This window comes from Coregonus clupeaformis, unplaced genomic scaffold, assembly GCF_020615455.1.
Source record: "Coregonus clupeaformis isolate EN_2021a unplaced genomic scaffold, ASM2061545v1 scaf0117, whole genome shotgun sequence".
NCBI classification, from domain to species: Eukaryota; Metazoa; Chordata; class Actinopteri; order Salmoniformes; family Salmonidae; genus Coregonus; species Coregonus clupeaformis.
The window spans coordinates 432,501-451,665 of NW_025533572.1; the positions used below are offsets into that span (position 1 = coordinate 432,501).

The 19,165-nt window shown below is 50.1% G+C and overlaps 1 protein-coding gene across 1 annotated transcript in view; it reads right to left on the bottom strand.

Annotated features, from left to right (window-relative positions):
- Window positions 1-19,165, bottom strand: part of polq (polymerase (DNA directed), theta) — a 119,378-nt gene that overhangs the window by 45,905 nt on the left and 54,308 nt on the right. The window contains exons 18-25 of the mRNA XM_045213510.1: window positions 18,537-18,648; window positions 17,712-17,821; window positions 17,180-17,585; window positions 14,808-15,260; window positions 13,483-13,587; window positions 4,850-5,052; window positions 4,129-4,330; window positions 1-102 (exon numbers count right to left, since the gene is read on the bottom strand). The exon at window positions 1-102 is cut by the window's left edge and continues 92 nt beyond it. Of these exons, the coding sequence (XP_045069445.1) occupies window positions 1-102; window positions 4,129-4,330; window positions 4,850-5,052; window positions 13,483-13,587; window positions 14,808-15,260; window positions 17,180-17,585; window positions 17,712-17,821; window positions 18,537-18,648 (1,693 nt within the window). The remainder of the gene's footprint in view (window positions 103-4,128; window positions 4,331-4,849; window positions 5,053-13,482; window positions 13,588-14,807; window positions 15,261-17,179; window positions 17,586-17,711; window positions 17,822-18,536; window positions 18,649-19,165) is intronic.

A 19,165-nucleotide genomic window follows, 5' to 3' on the forward strand; every position in this document is an offset into this window, starting at 1 on the left:
CGTGTTTCTGCCGGTCACATTCCTCCCAGCTGAAGCCAACCCCATTCAGCTCTAGCAGAGCCAGGCACACCTGGGAAGGCATCTCCACACTGCGGAACACATCTACACAGAGAGAGACAGACAGACAGAGAGAGAGACAGAATGAGAGAGAGAGAGACAGAGACAGAGAGAGAGAGACAGAGACAGAGACAGAGACAGAGACAGAGACAGAGACAGAGACAGAGAGAGAGACAGAGACAGAGACAGAGACAGAGACAGAGACAGAGACAGAGAGAGAGAGAGAGAGAGAGAGAGAGAGAGAGAGAGAGAGAGAGAGAGAGAGAGAGAGAGAGAGAGAGAGAGAGAGAGAGAGAGAGAGAGAGAGAGAGAGAGAGAGAGAGAGAGAGAGAGAGACAGAGAGAGAGAGAGAGACAGAGAGAGAGAGAGAGAGAGAGAGACAGAGAGACAGAGAGAGAGAGAGAGAGAGAGAGAGAGAGAGAGACAGAGAGAGAGAGAGAGAGAGACAGAGACAGAGACAGAGAGAGAGAGAGACAGAGACAGAGACAGAGAGAGACAGAGAGAGAGAGAGAGAGAGAGAGAGAGAGAGAGAGAGAGAGAGAGAGAGAGAGAGAGAGAGAGAGAGAGAGACAGAGACAGAGACAGAGACAGAGACAGAGACAGAGACAGAGACAGAGACAGAGAGAGAGACAGAGAGAGAGAGAGAGAGAGAGAGAGAGAGAGACAGAGAGACAGAGAGACAGAGAGAGAGAGACAGAGAGAGAGAGACAGAGACAGAGACAGAGAGAGAGAGAGAGAGAGAGAGAGAGAGAGAGAGAGAGCAGAGAGAGAGAGAGAGAGAGACAGAGAGAGAGAGAGAGAGAGAGAGACAGAGAGACAGAGAGAGAGAGAGAGAGAGAGAGAGAGAGAGAGACAGAGAGAGAGAGAGAGAGAGAGAGAGAGAGACAGAGACAGAGACAGAGAGAGAGAGAGACAGAGACAGAGACAGAGAGAGAGAGAGAGAGAGAGAGAGAGAGAGAGAGAGAGAGAGAGAGAGAGAGAGAGAGAGAGAGAGAGAGAGAGAGAGAGAGAGAGAGAGAGAGACAGAGACAGAGACAGAGACAGAGACAGAGACAGAGACAGAGACAGAGACAGAGAGAGAGACAGAGAGAGAGAGAGAGAGAGAGAGAGAGAGAGACAGAGAGACAGAGAGAGAGAGACAGAGAGAGAGAGACAGAGACAGAGACAGAGAGAGAGAGAGAGAGAGAGAGAGAGAGAGAGAGAGAGAGAGAGAGAGCGAGAGAGACAGAGAGAGAGAGAGAGAGAGAGAGAGAGAGACAGAGAGAGAGAGAGAGAGAGAGAGAGAGAGAGAGAGACAGAGACAGAGACAGAGAGACAGAGAGAGAGACAGAGAGAGAGAGAGAGAGAGAGAGACAGAGAGAGAGAGAGAGAGAGAGAGAGAGACAGAGAGAGAGAGAGACAGAGAGACAGAGAGAGAGAGAGAGAGAGACAGAGAGAGAGAGAGAGAGAGAGAGAGAGAGAGAGAGAGAGAGAGACAGAGAGAGAGTAATCAGCTCAATGTAATTGAAGAATCCATAGACTCTAACCACTTCTGGGAAAATTGGAAAACAATAAACAAACAACAACACGAAGAGCTATCTATCCAAAACGGAGATGTATGGGTAAACCACTTCTCCAATCTTTTTGGCCCTATAACAGAGAACAAACAGCAAAAAAATATACATGATCAAATGCAAATCTTAGAATCAACTATTAAAGACTACCAGAACCCACTGGATTCTCCAATTACATTGAATGAACTACAGGATAAAATACAAACCCTCCAACCCAAAAAAGTCCTGTGGTGTTGATGGTATCCTCAATGAAATGATAAAATATACAGACCACAAATTTCAATTAGCTATACTTAAACTCTTTAACATCATCCTTAGCTCTGGCATCTTCCCCAACATCTGGAACCAAGGACTGATCACCCCAATCCACAAAAGTGGAAACAAATTTGACCCCAATAACTACCGTGGGATATGCGTCAACAGCAACCTTGGGAAAATCCTCTGCATTATCATTAACAGCAGACTAGTTCATTTCCTCAGTGAAAACAATGTACTGAGCAAATGTCAAATTGGCTTTTTACCAAATTACCGTACGACAGACCACGTATTCACCCTGCACACCCTAATTGACAAACAAACAAACCAAAACAAAGGCAAAGTCTTCTCATGCTTTGTTGATTTCAAAAAAGCTTTTGACTCAATTTGGCATGAGGGTCTGCTATACAAATTGATGGAAAGTGGGGTTGGGGGAAAAACATACGACATTATAAAATCCATGTACACAAACAACAAGTGTGCGGTTAAAATTGGCAAAAAACACACACATTTCTTTCCACAGGGCCGTGGGGTGAGACAGGGATGCAGTTTAAGCCCCACCCTCTTCAACATATATATCAACGAATTGGCGAGGGCACTAGAACAGTCTGCAGCACCCGGCCTCACCCTACTAGAATCTGAAGTCAAATGTCTTCTGTTTGCTGATGATCTGGTGCTTCTGTCACCAACCAAGGAGGGCCTTCAGCAGCACCTAGATCTTCTGCACAGATTCTGTCAGACCTGGGCCCTGACAGTAAATCTCAGTAAGACAAAAATAATGGTGTTCCAAAAAAGGTCCAGTTGCCAGGACCACAAATACAAATTCCATCTAGACACCGTTGCCCTAGAGCACACAAAAAACTATACATACCTCGGCCTAAACATCAGCGCCACAGGTAACTTCCACAAAGCTGTGAACGATCTGAGAGAAGGGCCTTCTATGCCATCAAAAGGAACATAAAATTTGACATACCAATTAGGATCTGGCTAAAAATACTTGAATCAGTTATAGAACCCATTGCCCTTTATGGTTGTGAGGTCTGGGGTCCGCTCACCAACCAAGAATTCACAAAATGGGACAAACACCAAATTGAGACTCTGCATGCAGAATTCTGCAAAAACATCCTCCGTGTACAACGTAAAACACCAAATAATGCATGCAGAGCAGAATTAGGCCAATACCCGCTAATTATCAAAATCCAGAAAATAGCCGTTAAATTCTATAACCACTTAAAAGGAAGCGATTCCCAAACCTTCCATAACAAAGCCATCACCTACAGAGAGATGAACTTGGAGAAGAGTCCCCTAAGTAAGCTTGTCCTGGGCCTCTGTTCACAAACACAAACAGACCCCACACAGCCCCAGGACAACAACAACAACAACACAACTAGACCCAACCAAATCATGAGAAAACAAAAAGAGAATTACTTGACACATTGGAAAGAACAAACAAAAAAACAGAGCAAACTAGAATGCTATTTGGCCCTAAACAGAGAGTACACAGTGGCAGAATACCTGACCACTGTGACTGACCCAAACTTAAGGAAAGCTTTGACTATGTACAGACTCAGTGAGCATAGCCCTGCTATTGAGAAAGGCCGCCGTAGGCAGACCTGGCTCTCAAGAGAAGACAGGCTATGTGCACACTGCCCACAAAATGAGGTGGAAACTGAGCTGCACTTCCTAACCTCCTGCCAAATGTATGACCATATTAGAGACACATATTTCCCTCAGATTACAGCGATCCACAAAGAATTCGAAAACAAACCCAATTTTGATAAACTCCCATATCTATTGGGTGAAATACCACAGTGTGCCATCACAGCTGCAAGATTTGTGACCTGTTGCCACAAGAAAAGGGCAACCAGTGAAGAACAAACACCATTGTAAATACAACCCATATTTATGTTTATTTATTTTCCCATTTGTACTTTAACTATTTGCACATTGTTACAACACTGTATATATACATAATATGACATTTGAAATGTCTTTATTCTTTTGAAACTTCTGAGTGTAATGTTTACTGTTAATATTTATTGTTTATTTCACTTTTGTTTACTATCTACTTCCCTTGCTTTGGCAATGTTAACACACGTTTCCCATGCCAATAAAGCCCTTAAATTGAAATTGAATTGAGAGAGAGGGAGATAGAGAGAGAGAGAGAGAGAGAGAGAGAGAGAGAGAGAGAGAGAGAGAGAGGGAGAGAGAGAGAGAGAGGACACCACAGACAGACAGACAGACTAGGTAGAAAGTTCCTTACTGATCATTCCGTCTTTCTCCAGCAGCGTAGTGAGGTGTCTCATGGTGCTGTGTATCAGCACACTGTCTATGGCTGCTTGCAGTCGGGGGGAGGCTGTGGGTGAGTGGCCGTCCAGCAGAGGTAGATCCACTGGACAGTAGCAGGTGACCATGTTCGTTAGAGTTCTCTCTTCACTACCCGGGTCCAACAGCCAACACGCCACCTACACACACACACAGAGATACACACACACACAAAGAGATACACACACACAGATATACACACACAGAGATATACACAGTTATATAAAACTCCACCTACACAGCTTGTTTATAAATGTGTGTACCTCTCTCTCTCTCTCTGTCTCTCTCTCTACCTCTGTCTCTCTCTCTACCTCTGTCTCTCTCTCTCCCTCTGTCTCTCTCTCTACCTCTGTCTCTCTCTCTACCTCTGTCTCTCTCTCTACCTCTGTCTCTCTCTCTACCTCTGTCTCTCTCTCTACCTCTGTCTCTCTCTCTACCTCTGTCTCACTCTCTACCTCTGTCTCACTCTCTACCTCTGTCTCACTCTCTACCTCTGTCTCACTCTCTACCTCTGTCTCTCTCTCTACCTCTGTCTCTCTCTCTACCTCTGTCTCTCTCTCTACCTCTGTCTCTCTCTCTACCTCTGTCTCTCTCTACCTCTGTCTCTCTCTACCTCTGTCTCTCTCTACCTCTGTCTCTGTGAGTGTGTGTCTGTATACCTTCAGGTCTTCACAGGGCCCCTCCAGGGAGATACCACAGCTCAGCACCAGCGTCTTGTACACCTGGATGATGTCATAAGTCATGACCACACCCCCTTCCCCGTCGGCCAATGATTTACTCAGACAGGCCCTCATCTGCTCCATCCTCTCTTCAACCGGCAAATCAGCAGCCAGCGGGGGCGGGGCCAGACTGGCGCTCATCTCTGTGGGACAGTCATTCTACGTCAATGACACGTCAGAGTGTGTGAAAACACAACTTGTAAACTCTGAACATTCACGTGCTTTCAACTAATTGAGAACGCCAGTCCAGCTATCCCAAACAAACAATATGGTTCAAAAACTATATCAATAGATAGATTTTTTGATAAATAATGTTTTGTTGTATTTAACTGCTGGAATTATGACTGTCATAGGAACGGAGGAGGGCAGTTCCTATGACAGAGAGCGAGAGAGTAGCGCTATGGTGATATGGTGAAGGTACCGGTACTCTGCCCTGTAGTAGTGATATGGTGAAGGTACCGGTACTCTGCTGCTGTAGTAGTGATATGGTGAAGGTACCGGTACTCTGCCCTGTAGTAGTGATATGGTGAAGGTACCGGTACTCTGCCCTGTAGTAGTGATATGGTGAAGGTACCGGTACTCTGCTGCTGTAGTAGTGATATGGTGAAGGTACCGGTACTCTGCCCTGTAGTAGTGATATGGTGAAGGTACCGGCACTCTGCTGCTGTAGTAGTGATATGGTGAAGGTACCGGTACTCTGCCCTGTAGTAGTGATATGGTGAAGGTACCGGTACTCTGCCCTGTAGTAGTGATATGGTGAAGGTACCGGTACTCTGCCCTGTAGTAGTGATATGGTGAAGGTACCGGTACTCTGCCCTGTAGTAGTGATATGGTGAAGGTACCGGTACTCTGCTGCTGTAGTAGTGATATGGTGAAGGTACCGGTACTCTGCCCTGTAGTAGTGATATGGTGAAGGTACCGGTACTCTGCCCTGTAGTAGTGATATGGTAAAGGTACCGGTACTCTGCCCTGTAGTAGTGATATGGTGAAGGTACCGGTACTCTGTTGCTGTAGTAGTGATATGGTGAAGGTACCGGTACTCTGCCCTGTAGTAGTGATATGGTGAAGGTACCGGTACTCTGCCCTGTAGTAGTGATATGGTAAAGGTACCGGTACTCTGCCCTGTAGTAGTGATATGGTGAAGGTACCGGTACTCTGCCCTGTAGTAGTGATATGGTGAAGGTACCGGTACTCTGCCCTGTAGTAGTGATATGGTGAAGGTACCGGTACTCTGCCCTGTAGTAGTGATATGGTGAAGGTACCGGTACTCTGCTGCTGTAGTAGTGATATGGTGAAGGTACCGGTACTCTGCCCTGTAGTAGTGATATGGTAAAGGTACCGGTACTCTGCCCTGTAGTAGTGATATGGTGAAGGTACCGGTACTCTGCCCTGTAGTAGTGATATGGTGAAGGTACAGGTACTCTGCCCTGTAGTAGTGATATGGTAAAGGTACCGGTACTCTGCCCTGTAGTAGTGATATGGTGAAGGTACCGGTACTCTGCCCTGTAGTAGTGATATGGTGAAGGTACCGGTACTCTGCCCTGTAGTAGTGATATGGTGAAGGTACCGGTACTCTGCCCTGTAGTAGTGATATGGTAAAGGTACCGGTACTCTGCCCTGTAGTAGTGATATGGTGAAGGTACCGGTACTCTGCCCTGTAGTAGTGATATGGTGAAGGTACCGGTACTCTGCCCTGTAGTAGTGATATGGTGAAGGTACCGGTACTCTGCCCTGTAGTAGTGATATGGTGAAGGTACCGGTACGCTGCCCTGTAGTAGTGATATGGTGAAGGTACCGGTACTCTGCCCTGTAGTAGTGATATGGTGAAGGTACCGGTACTCTGCCCTGTAGTAGTGATATGGTGAAGGTACCGGTACTCTGCCCTGTAGTAGTGATATGGTGAAGGTACCGGTACTCTGCCCTGTAGTCGTGATATGGTGAAGGTACCGGTACTCTGCCCTGTAGTAGTGATATGGTGAAGGTACCGGTACTCTGCCCTGTAGTAGTGATATGGTGAAGGTACCGGTACTCTGCCCTGTAGTAGTGATATGGTGACGGTACCGGTACTCTGCCCTGTAGTAGTGATATGGTGAAGGTACCGGTACTCTGCTGCTGTAGTAGTGATATGGTGAAGGTACCGGTACTCTGCCCTGTAGTAGTGATATGGTGAAGGTACCGGTACTCTGCTGCTGTAGTAGTGATATGGTGAAGTTACCGGTACTCTGCCCTGTAGTAGTGATATGGTGAAGGTACCGGTACTCTGCTGCTGTAGTAGTGATATGGTGAAGGTACCGGTACTCTGCCCTGTAGTAGTGATATGGTGAAGGTACCGGTACTCTGCCCTGTAGTAGTGATATGGTGAAGGTACCGGTACTCTGCCCTGTAGTAGTGATATGGTGAAGGTACCGGTACTCTGCCCTGTAGTAGTGATATGGTGAAGGTACCGGTACTCTGCCCTGTAGTAGTGATATGGTGAAGGTACCGGTACTCTGCCCTGTAGTAGTGATATGGTAAAGGTACCGGTACTCTGCCCTGTAGTAGTGATATGGTGAAGGTACCGGTACTCTGCCCTGTAGTAGTGATATGGTGAAGGTACCGGTACTCTGCCCTGTAGTAGTGATATGGTGAAGGTACCGGTACTCTGCCCTGTAGTAGTGATATGGTGAAGGTACCGGTACTCTGCCCTGTAGTAGTGATATGGTGAAGGTACCGGTACTCTGCCCTGTAGTAGTGATATGGTGAAGGTACCGGTACTCTGCTGCTGTAGTAGTGATATGGTGAAGGTACCGGTACTCTGCCCTGTAGTAGTGATATGGTGAAGGTACCGGTACTCTGCCCTGTAGTAGTGATATGGTAAAGGTACCGGTACTCTGCCCTGTAGTAGTGATATGGTGAAGGTACCGGTACTCTGTTGCTGTAGTAGTGATATGGTGAAGGTACCGGTACTCTGCCCTGTAGTAGTGATATGGTGAAGGTACCGGTACTCTGCCCTGTAGTAGTGATATGGTAAAGGTACCGGTACTCTGCCCTGTAGTAGTGATATGGTAAAGGTACCGGTACTCTGCCCTGTAGTAGTGATATGGTGAAGGTACCGGTACTCTGCCCTGTAGTAGTGATATGGTGAAGGTACCGGTACTCTGCCCTGTAGTAGTGATATGGTGAAGGTACCGGTACTCTGCTGCTGTAGTAGTGATATGGTGAAGGTACCGGTACTCTGCCCTGTAGTAGTGATATGGTGAAGGTACCGGTACTCTGCCCTGTAGTAGTGATATGGTGAAGGTACCGGTACTCTGCTGCTGTAGTAGTGATATGGTGAAGGTACCGGTACTCTGCCCTGTAGTAGTGATATGGTAAAGGTACCGGTACTCTGCCCCTGTAGTAGTGATATGGTGAAGGTACCGGTACTCTGCCCTGTAGTAGTGATATGGTGAAGGTACAGGTACTCTGCCCTGTAGTAGTGATATGGTAAAGGTACCGGTACTCTGCCCTGTAGTAGTGATATGGTGAAGGTACCGGTACTCTGCCCTGTAGTAGTGATATGGTGAAGGTACCGGTACTCTGCCCTGTAGTAGTGATATGGTGAAGGTACCGGTACTCTGCCCTGTAGTAGTGATATGGTAAAGGTACCGGTACTCTGCCCTGTAGTAGTGATATGGTGAAGGTACCGGTACTCTGCCCTGTAGTAGTGATATGGTGAAGGTACCGGTACTCTGCCCTGTAGTAGTGATATGGTGAAGGTACCGGTACTCTGCCCTGTAGTAGTGATATGGTGAAGGTACCGGTACTCTGCCCTGTAGTAGTGATATGGTGAAGGTACCGGTACGCTGCCCTGTAGTAGTGATATGGTGAAGGTACCGGTACTCTGCCCTGTAGTAGTGATATGGTGAAGGTACCGGTACTCTGCCCTGTAGTAGTGATATGGTGAAGGTACCGGTACTCTGCTGCTGTAGTAGTGATATGGTGAAGGTACCGGTACTCTGCCCTGTAGTAGTGATATGGTGAAGGTACCGGTACTCTGCCCTGTAGTAGTGATATGGTGAAGGTACCGGTACTCTGCCCTGTAGTAGTGATATGGTGAAGGTACCGGTACTCTGCCCTGTAGTAGTGATATGGTGAAGGTACCGGTACTCTGCCCTGTAGTAGTGATATGGTGAAGGTACCGGTACTCTGCCCTGTAGTAGTGATATGGTAAAGGTACCGGTACTCTGCCCTGTAGTAGTGATATGGTGAAGGTACCGGTACTCTGCCCTGTAGTAGTGATATGGTGAAGGTACCGGTACTCTGCCCTGTAGTAGTGATATGGTGAAGGTACCGGTACTCTGCCCCTGTAGTAGTGATATGGTGAAGGTACCGGTACTCTGCCCTGTAGTAGTGATATGGTGAAGGTACCGGTACTCTGCCCTGTAGTAGTGATATGGTGAAGGTACCGGTACTCTGCTGCTGTAGTAGTGATATGGTGAAGGTACCGGTACTCTGCCCTGTAGTAGTGATATGGTGAAGGTACCGGGTACTCTGCCCTGTAGTAGTGATATGGTAAAGGTACCGGTACTCTGCCCTGTAGTAGTGATATGGTGAAGGTACCGGTACTCTGTTGCTGTAGTAGTGATATGGTGAAGGTACCGGTACTCTGCCCTGTAGTAGTGATATGGTGAAGGTACCGGTACTCTGCCCTGTAGTAGTGATATGGTAAAGGTACCGGTACTCTGCCCTGTAGTAGTGATATGGTGAAGGTACCGGTACTCTGCCCTGTAGTAGTGATATGGTGAAGGTACCGGTACTCTGCCCTGTAGTAGTGATATGGTGAAGGTACCGGTACTCTGCCCTGTAGTAGTGATATGGTGAAGGTACCGGTACTCTGCTGCTGTAGTAGTGATATGGTGAAGGTACCGGTACTCTGCCCTGTAGTAGTGATATGGTGAAGGTACCGGTACTCTGCCCTGTAGTAGTGATATGGTGAAGGTACCGGTACTCTGCCCTGTAGTAGTGATATGGTGAAGGTACCGGTACTCTGCCCTGTAGTAGTGATATGGTGAAGGTACCGGTACTCTGCCCTGTAGTAGTGATATGGTGAAGGTACTCTGCCCTGTAGTAGTGATATGGTGAAGGTACCGGTACTCTGCCCTGTAGTAGTGATATGGTGAAGGTACCGGTACTCTGCCTGTAGTAGTGATATGGTGAAGGTACCGGTACTCTGCCCTGTAGTAGTGATATGGTGAAGGTACCGGTACTCTGCCCTGTAGTAGTGATATGGTGAAGGTACCGGTACTCTGCCCTGTAGTAGTGATATGGTGAAGGTACCGGTACTCTGCCCTGTAGTAGTGATATGGTGAAGGTACCGGTACTCTGCCCTGTAGTAGTGATATGGTGAAGGTACCGGTACTCTGCCCTGCAGTAGTGATATGGTGAAGGTACCGGTACTCTGCCCTGTAGTAGTGATATGGTGAAGGTACCGGTACTCTGCCCTGTAGTAGTGATATGGTGAAGGTACCGGTACTCTGCCCTGTAGTAGTGATATGGTGAAGGTACCGGTACTCTGCGCTGTAGTAGTGATATGGTGAAGGTACCGGTACTCTGCCCTGTAGTAGTGATATGGTGAAGGTACCGGTACTCTGCCTGTAGTAGTGATATGGTGAAGGTACCGGTACTCTGCCCTGTAGTAGTGATATGGTGAAGGTACCGTGCACTGCCCTGTAGTAGTGATATGGTGAAGGTACCGGTACTCTGCCCTGTAGTAGTGATATGGTGAAGGTACCGGTACTCTGCCCTGTAGTAGTGATATGGTGAAGGTACCGGTACTCTGCCCTGTAGTAGTGATATGGTGAAGGTACCGGTACTCTGCCCTGTAGTAGTGATATGGTGAAGGTACCGGTACTCTGCCCTGTAGTAGTGATATGGTGAAGGTACCGGTACTCTGCCCTGTAGTAGTGATATGGTGAAGGTACCGGTACTCTGCCCTGTAGTAGTGATATGGTGAAGGTACCGGTACTCTGCCCTGTAGTAGTGATATGGTGAAGGTACCGGTACTCTGCCCTGTAGTAGTGATATGGTGAAGGTACCGGTACTCTGCCCTGTAGTAGTGATATGGTGAAGGTACCGGTACTCTGCCCTGTAGTAGTGATATGGTGAAGGTACCGGTACTCTGCCCTGTAGTAGTGATATGGTGAAGGTACCGGTACTCTGCTCCTGTAGTAGTGATATGGTGAAGGTACCGGTACTCTGCCCTGTAGTAGTGATATGGTGAAGGTACCGGTACTCTGCTGCTGTAGTAGTGATATGGTGAAGGTACTGGTACTCTGCCCTGTAGTAGTGATATGGTGAAGGTACCGGTACTCTGCCCTGTAGTAGTGATATGGTGAAGGTACCGGTACTCTGCTGCTGTAGTAGTGATATGGTGAAGGTACCGGTACTCTGCCCTGTAGTAGTGATATGGTGAAGGTACCGGTACTCTGCCCTGTAGTAGTGATATGGTGAAGGTACCGGTACTCTGCCCTGTAGTAGTGATATGGTGAAGGTACCGGTACTCTGCCCTGTAGTAGTGATATGGTGAAGGTACCGGTACTCTGCCCTGTAGTAGTGATATGGTGAAGGTACCGGTACTCTGCCCTGTAGTAGTGATATGGTGAAGGTACCGGTACTCTGCCCTGTAGTAGTGATATGGTGAAGGTACCGGTACTCTGCCCTGTAGTAGTGATATGGTGAAGGTACCGGTACTCTGCCCTGTAGTAGTGATATGGTGAAGGTACCGGTACTCTGCCCTGTAGTAGTGATATGGTGAAGGTACCGGTACTCTGCCCTGTAGTAGTGATATGGTGAAGGTACCGGTACTCTGCCCTGTAGTAGTGATATGGTGAAGGTACCGGTACTCTGCCCTGTAGTAGTGATATGGTGAAGGTACCGGTACTCTGCCCTGTAGTAGTGATATGGTGAAGGTACCGGTACTCTGCCCTGTAGTAGTGATATGGTGAAGGTACCGGTACTCTGCCCTGTAGTAGTGATATGGTGAAGGTACCGGTACTCTGCCCTGTAGTAGTGATATGGTGAAGGTACCGGTACTCTGCCCTGCAGTAGTGATATGGTGAAGGTACCGGTACTCTGCCCTGTAGTAGTGATATGGTGAAGGTACCGGTACTCTGCCCTGTAGTAGTGATATGGTGAAGGTACCGGTACTCTGCCCTGTAGTAGTGATATGGTGAAGGTACCGGTACTCTGCTGCTGTAGTAGTGATATGGTGAAGGTACCGGTACTCTGCCCTGTAGTAGTGATATGGTGAAGGTACCGGTACTCTGCCTGTAGTAGTGATATGGTGAAGGTACCGGTACTCTGCCCTGTAGTAGTGATATGGTGAAGGTACCGGTACGCTGCCCTGTAGTAGTGATATGGTGAAGGTACCGGTACTCTGCCCTGTAGTAGTGATATGGTGAAGGTACCGGTACTCTGCCCTGTAGTAGTGATATGGTGAAGGTACCGGTACTCTGCCCTGTAGTAGTGATATGGTGAAGGTACCGGTACTCTGCCCTGTAGTAGTGATATGGTGAAGGTACCGGTACTCTGCCCTGTAGTAGTGATATGGTGAAGGTACCGTACTCTGCCCTGTAGTAGTGATATGGTGAAGGTACCGGTACTCTGCCCTGTAGTAGTGATATGGTGAAGGTACCGGTACTCTGCCCTGTAGTAGTGATATAGTGAAGGTACCGGTACTCTGCCCTGTAGTAGTGATATAGTGAAGGTACCGGTACTCTGCCCTGTAGTAGTGATATGGTGAAGGTACCGGTACTCTGCCCTGTAGTAGTGATATGGTGAAGGTACCGATACTCTGCCCTGTAGTAGTGATACGGTGAAGGTACCGGTACTCTGCCCTGTAGTAGTGATATGGTGAAGGTACCGGTACTCTGTTGCTGTAGTAGTGATATGGTGAAGGTACCGGTACTCTGCTGCTGTAGTAGTGATATGGTGAAGGTACCGGTACTCTGCCTGTAGTAGTGATATGGTGAAGGTACCGGTACTCTGCCTGTAGTAGTGATATGGTGAAGGTACCGGTACTCTGCCCTGTAGTAGTGATATAGTGAAGGTACCGGTACTCTGCCCTGTAGTAGTGATATGGTGAAGGTACCGGTACTCTGCTGCTGTAGTAGTGATATGGTGAAGGTACCGGTACTCTGCCCTGTAGTAGTGATATGGTGAAGGTACCGGTACTCTGCTGCTGTAGTAGTGATATGGTGAAGGTACCGGTACTCTGCTGCTGTAGTAGTGATATGGTGAAGGTACCGGTACTCTGTTGCTGTAGTAGTGATATGGTGAAGGTACCGGTACTCTGCTGCTGTAGTAGTGATATGGTGAAGGTACCGGTACTCTGCCCTGTAGTAGTGATATGGTGAAGGTACCGGTACTCTGCTGCTGTAGTAGTGATATGGTGAAGGTACCGGTACTCTGCCCTGTAGTAGTGATATGGTGAAGGTACCGGTACTCTGCCCTGTAGTAGTGATATGGTGAAGGTACCGGTACTCTGCTGCTGTAGTAGTGATATGGTGAAGGTACCGGTACTCTGCCCTGTAGTAGTGATATGGTGAAGGTACCGGTACTCTGCTGCTGTAGCAGTGATATGAAGTAACAGTCTGTTCCTCCCCAGCAGACAGCCAGTCCTGTTAACGCCACACTTCCAAAGGAACTTTGGGGAAGACCTACGCACATCATAGAAACATCAATAACTAGGACTCAATCATAGAAAACATTGATAACACTGAATAAGCGTACGTAGTCGTGTGTGTGTGTGTGTGTGTGTGTGTAAGAGAGAGTCAGACCTGGAATTTCATTAGGGTTAAGGCCACTTGGCCTTAAAGGGATAGTTCAGGATTTTGACAATGAAGTCCTTTATCTCCTTCCCCAACGAGGCCCTTTATCTGATGAACTCCTGGATACCATTTGTATGTCTCTGTGTCCAGTATGAAGGAAGTTAAGAGGTAGTTTCTCAAGCCAATGCTAACTAGCAAGCTAGCTGTTCCCATAGACTTCCAGTCATTGTGCTAACGCTAGATGGCACCTACATTCAAACTGCACACAGACACAAACACATTTGATACACAAGTTCATCTGACTCTGGGCCAGTAGATAAAGGGCTTCATCTGACTCTGGGAAGAGTTCATCAACCAGCTGTTGAAGTCTTCATCAACCAGCTGTTGAAGTCTTCATCAACCAGCTGTTGAAGTCTTCATCAACCAGCTGTTGGAAGAGTTCATCAACCAGCTGTTGGAAGAGTTCATCAACCAGCTGTTGAAGTGTTCATCAACCAGCTGTTGAAGTCTTCATCAACCAGCTGTTGGAAGAGTTCATCAACCAGCTGTTGGAAGAGTTCATCAACCAGCTGTTGAAGTGTTCATCAACCAGCTGTTGAAGTCTTCATCAACCAGCTGTTGAAGTCTTCATCAACCAGCTGTTGGAAGAGTTCATCAACCAGCTGTTGGAAGAGTTCATCAACCAGCTGTTGGAAGAGTTCATCAACCAGCTGTTGGAAGAGTTCATCAACCAGCTGTTGGAGGAGTTCATCAACCAGCTGTTGGAAGAGTTCATCAACCAGCTGTTGGAGGAGTTCATCAACCAGCTGTTGGAAGAGTTCATCAACCAGCTGTTGAAGTCTTCATCAACCAGCTGTTGGAAGAGTTCATCAACCAAACCAGCTGTTGGAGGAGTTGCGTGCTCTCACTGACATTCACATCAAACTAGGCTATTTGTGTGTATGATAAATAAACGACATAGCAAATGAACAACTTCAGAAATGAATCTGGTTTGGGATAAATAATATAGTAATAATAATCATGGGGCACGAGGCATGCATTACAGCCACTCAACACAGCCTCCGCCAGGAAGTTCTAGCCCTGGTGTGAGTGTCTATGCGTGCGGTCACCTCTCTGCTGCATCCCGCCGTCTCCTCCTCTCCCTCCTCTCCCGCCGTCTCCTCCTCTCCCTCCTCTCCCGCCGTCTCCTCCGTGTGTCCCGTCTGTCATTCCACAGGCGGGAACGAGGGAGTACCTCTCCTTCCTCCTCCACTCCTCTATAAATGTGTAGAACAGCGTTCTGTCGCTCGCCACGTCTATGATGGCCAGCCCACCGCTAGGGCTGCTGGGAGAGAGAGATGCATCCTGGGAGAGCTGGAGGGTGAAGCCCTCGTCCGTCAGAGATGGGGGGGAGGAGGGGGAGAGGATTGGGGGAGCTGTGGGAACAGGAGGAGAGTCTAGCAACGTTTTGGGGTGAGGGGGAGGTTTAGGGTCTGTTTTGGGGGGAGGGGGAGGTTTGGGGGCTGTTTTGGGGTGATGGGGAGGTTTGGGGGCTGTTTTGGGGTGATGGGGAGGTTTAGGGTCTGTTTTGGGGGGAGGGGGAGGTTTGGGGGCTGTTTTGGGGGGAGGGGGAGGTTTGGGGGCTGTTTTGGGGGCTGAGTAAGAGTGTGTGTGCATTTTGGGATCTGGTTTCAGGGACTGGGGACCAACAGAGACTGCTGGTTGGTCAGGGAGGTGGGTGGAGTGAGCTGATTGGTGGATAGGTCGAGGGGTGGGATTTGATTGGTTGAGAGGATGGGAAGTAAGAGTTGGTTGGTTGAGAGGTCTGGTGGTGAGAGCTGAATGGTGGATAGTCCTCGTGGTGTGAGGTGATTGTTGGTTGATAGTCCTCATGGCGTGAGGTGATTGGACAGAGGAGGTGGTCAGTTTGACTGTTTCTGGAGTTGGGGGGACGAGGTCCCCATGAGCCCCCCCTGATCTCCCCTCGTCTCTCTCCCCCAGGTGTCCCCCTGTCTCCCCTCGTCTCTCCCCAAGGTGTCCCCCTGTCTCCCCTCGTCTCTCCCCCAGGTGTCCCCCTGTCTCCCCTCGTCTCTCTCCCAAGGTGTCCCCCTGTCTCCCTCGTCTCTCCCCAAGGTGTCCCCCCTGATCTCCCCTCGTCTCTCCCCCCAGGTGTCCCCCTGTCTCCCCTCGTCTCTCCCCAAGGTGTCCCCCTGTCTCCCCTCGTCTCTCCCCAAGGTGTCCCCCTGTCTCCCCTCGTCTCTCCCCAAGGTGTCCCCCTGTCTCCCCTCGTCTCTCCCCCAGGTGTCCCCCCTCTCTCCCTCGTCTCTCCCCAAGGTGTCCCCCTCTCTCCCTCGTCTCTCCCCAAGGTGTCCCCCTGTCTCCCCTCGTCTCTCCCCAAGGTGTCCCCCTGTCTCCCCTCGTCTCTCCCCAAGGTGTCCCCCTGTCTCCCCTCGTCTCTCCCCAAGGTGTCCCCCTGTCTCCCCTCGTCTCTCCCCCAGGTGTCCCCCTCTCTCCCCTCGTCTCTCCCCAAGGTGTCCCCCTTTCTCCCCTCGTCTCCCCCCAGGTGTCCCCTGTCTCCCCTCGTCTCTCCCCCAGGTGTCCCCCTGTCTCCCCTCGTCTCTCCCCCAGGTGTCCCCTCTCTCCCCTCGTCTCTCCCCAAGGTGTCCCCCTGTCTCCCCTCGTCTCTCCCCCAGGTGTCCCCCTGTCTCCCCTCGTCTCTCCCCCAGGTGTCCCCCTGTCTCCCCTCGTCTCACACTGCTCTCTCCTGTCTCTGTGTGGCTGCTAGCTGGTCTCTCTGTGTCTCTGTCCTCCTCAGCATGTACCAGTGCTGTTAGACCTGTCAGACCAGTCAAACTGTCCTCTGTCTCTTGGTTGGCAACAGCTGTGTGTGTGAGTGTGTGGATCTGTACCGGGTGTGTGAGTGTGTGCTTCTGTCCTGGGTGTGTGTGGATCTGTACCGGGTGTGTGAGTGTGTGAGCTGGTGGAAGCAGAGTGTGTGTGTGTTGTGAAGGCTGGTCAGACATGCTAGGCCAACGATCGAAGATGTCCTGGAGTCCAGGGCTGCAGTGGAGGGAGGGTTCAGACTCTCTCCTCTTCTCTCTCTCCTCTCTTCTTCTGTTTTCCTCTCTCACTCCATCTCTCTGTGATGCAGGTCGTTTAAACAGACTGCCTTCATACACTGCAACACCTCTCCCTCCATCTCTCTCCTTCTCAATCCCTCCATCTCTCTCCTTCTCAATCCCTCCATCTCTCTCCTTCTCAATCCCTCCATCTCTCTCCTTCTCAATCCCTCCATCTTCCCCTCTCTCTGACCAGGAAGGTTCCACCTCTGCTCCACCAGTGTTCTGTGTCAATCTGTCTGTCTGGTTAGGGTTATGGTTGTCTTTGGGTTCATCTAGCAGACTGCTGTGTTGCGGTCGCTCCGTCAAACCGTTGCTGTGGTTGTGTTTAGGTCCTTGTTGCTCTGTTTCCCCGTGGTCAGGTTGGGGTCTGTCTGTCTGACCGCAGTCTTGTTCGTGTTGCGGTCGCTCCCTGTGTCTCAGCAGGCTCCGCCTCTCCAGGAAGTGCTCTCCAACCAGCAGAGAGTCGCCCCACTCTGATAGGTTGAAGGACGACTCGCCCCATTGGACGGCCTCCTGTTCCTCTGCCTCCTGATTGGCTAGGAGCCCGCTGCGTCGCCGCTGCTGGTTGGACAGGAGACTGGTCTCCATGGCAACAGGCCCCTCCTCCTTCTCCTCCTCTGATTGGTCAGAGTCGTGGCTAAGCCCAACCAATAAGGAGCTGTCGTACAGGCTGTCAAATAGGAAGCTGCTACTGCCGTTTAGACTGTTCTCATTGCTCACTGAGGAGCGGCGTGCGCTAGGGGGTGGGAGGGCTTCATCATCATCATCATTATCGCCTGCCAAGATCTGGTGGAGGAAGAGTACACTACCATCATCATCACCACCACCACCAATACCATCATCACCACCACCACCAATACCATCATCACCACCACCATCATCATCATGGTGGCTGTGGTTGAGTGTGTGTACCTGGTCGTCGAGGACGTGTTCCATCTGGCTGTCAGTCAGGGAGAAGTTGTATCTGGGCGCAGTGTTGTCATGGGAACCATGGGTATGGGGGTTGCCATGGATACTGTTGCCTGGTGAGGGGTTCGGTGGGTTAACATCGGTTGGTTTCTCCTCTACGCCCTTCTCCCTGTTCCCTCTCTCATGCTGTGAGTTAGCGGCCTCTCTCTCCTCCCCCTCTCTCTCCCTCTCCTCCCCTCTCTGGTCTTGTAGTAGAATCATTCTCTCAGTCTGAGTGTCCAACTCCAAACTTTCCCCAAACCCTCCCTCCTCCTCCTCCTCCTCCTCCTCCTCCTCCTCCTCCTCCTCGTAGAGTTCAGGAGACCCACACTTATCTTCCTCTTCGTCCTCTTCCACCCTCCGGCGTTTGACCACAGGAGAGAGAGGAAGAGCTGGGACTTGGGCAGAGGAGAGGAGGGAGGGAGGAGGGGGGACAGGGACCTCTGCTGGTGCCTTGCTCTGGAGAAGGGGGGCTGACTTTGGGGTTGAAACCGAGACTGGGGCAGGGACTGGTAGGGGTTTAGGGTTAGGAGGAAGTTTAAAGGATGTTCCTCTCCTCCTCTCCTCCTGCTCACTCTCTCTCCTCCTCTCATCCTGCTCACTCTCTCTCCTCCTCTCCTCCTGCTCACTCTCTCTTTTCTCTCTCCTCTCCTCCTCCCTCTCTCTCCTCTTCTCTTCCCTCTCTCTCTCCTCATTCTCCTCTTCCTCCCTCCTCTTCTCCCTCTCCTCCTCTTCCTCCCTCCTCTCCTCCCCCCTCTCTCTCCTCTTTGAGTGTATAGAGCGCAGTACTTTCCTCAGAGCTGTGGACGGCTGTCCTCTCCCTGCCACGCCCATTCTGTCCCTCTTTACTGTCCCCCCATAAACACTGTCCAGAGGTTCCGCCACTCGGGAGGTGGGGGCTCTAAAACGGGGAGGGGGAGAGTGGAAGGGGTGGATGGAGGGACTGAGAGGGCTACTGACTAGCTCAGCTAAATCCTGAGTGTTTATACCTCTCCTGTCACAGACACGAAGGTTAGGGTCTTCCTCGCCTCTCTGTTCCCTCTCTCCCTCCTCCACTCCTCTCTGTTCCCTCTCTCCCTCCTCCACTCCTCTCTTCCCTCTCTCTCTCTGCTCCACTCCTCCTCTCTCTTCCCTCTCTCCCTCCTCCACTCCTCTCTCTTCCCCCTCTCCCTCCTCCACTCCTCCTCTCTCTTCCCTCTCTCCCTCCTCCACTCCTCTCTCTTCCCTCTCTCTCTCCTCCACTCCTCCTCTCTCTTCCCTCTCTCTCTCCTCCTCCCTCTCCTCTCTCTCCTCCCTCTCCCTCCTCACTCCTCTCTCTTCCCTCTCCCTCCTCCCTCTCTCTCTTCCCTCTCTCCCTCCTCCACTCTCCCCCCCTCCTCTCTCTTCCCTCTCTCCCTCCTCCCCTCCTCTCTCTTCCC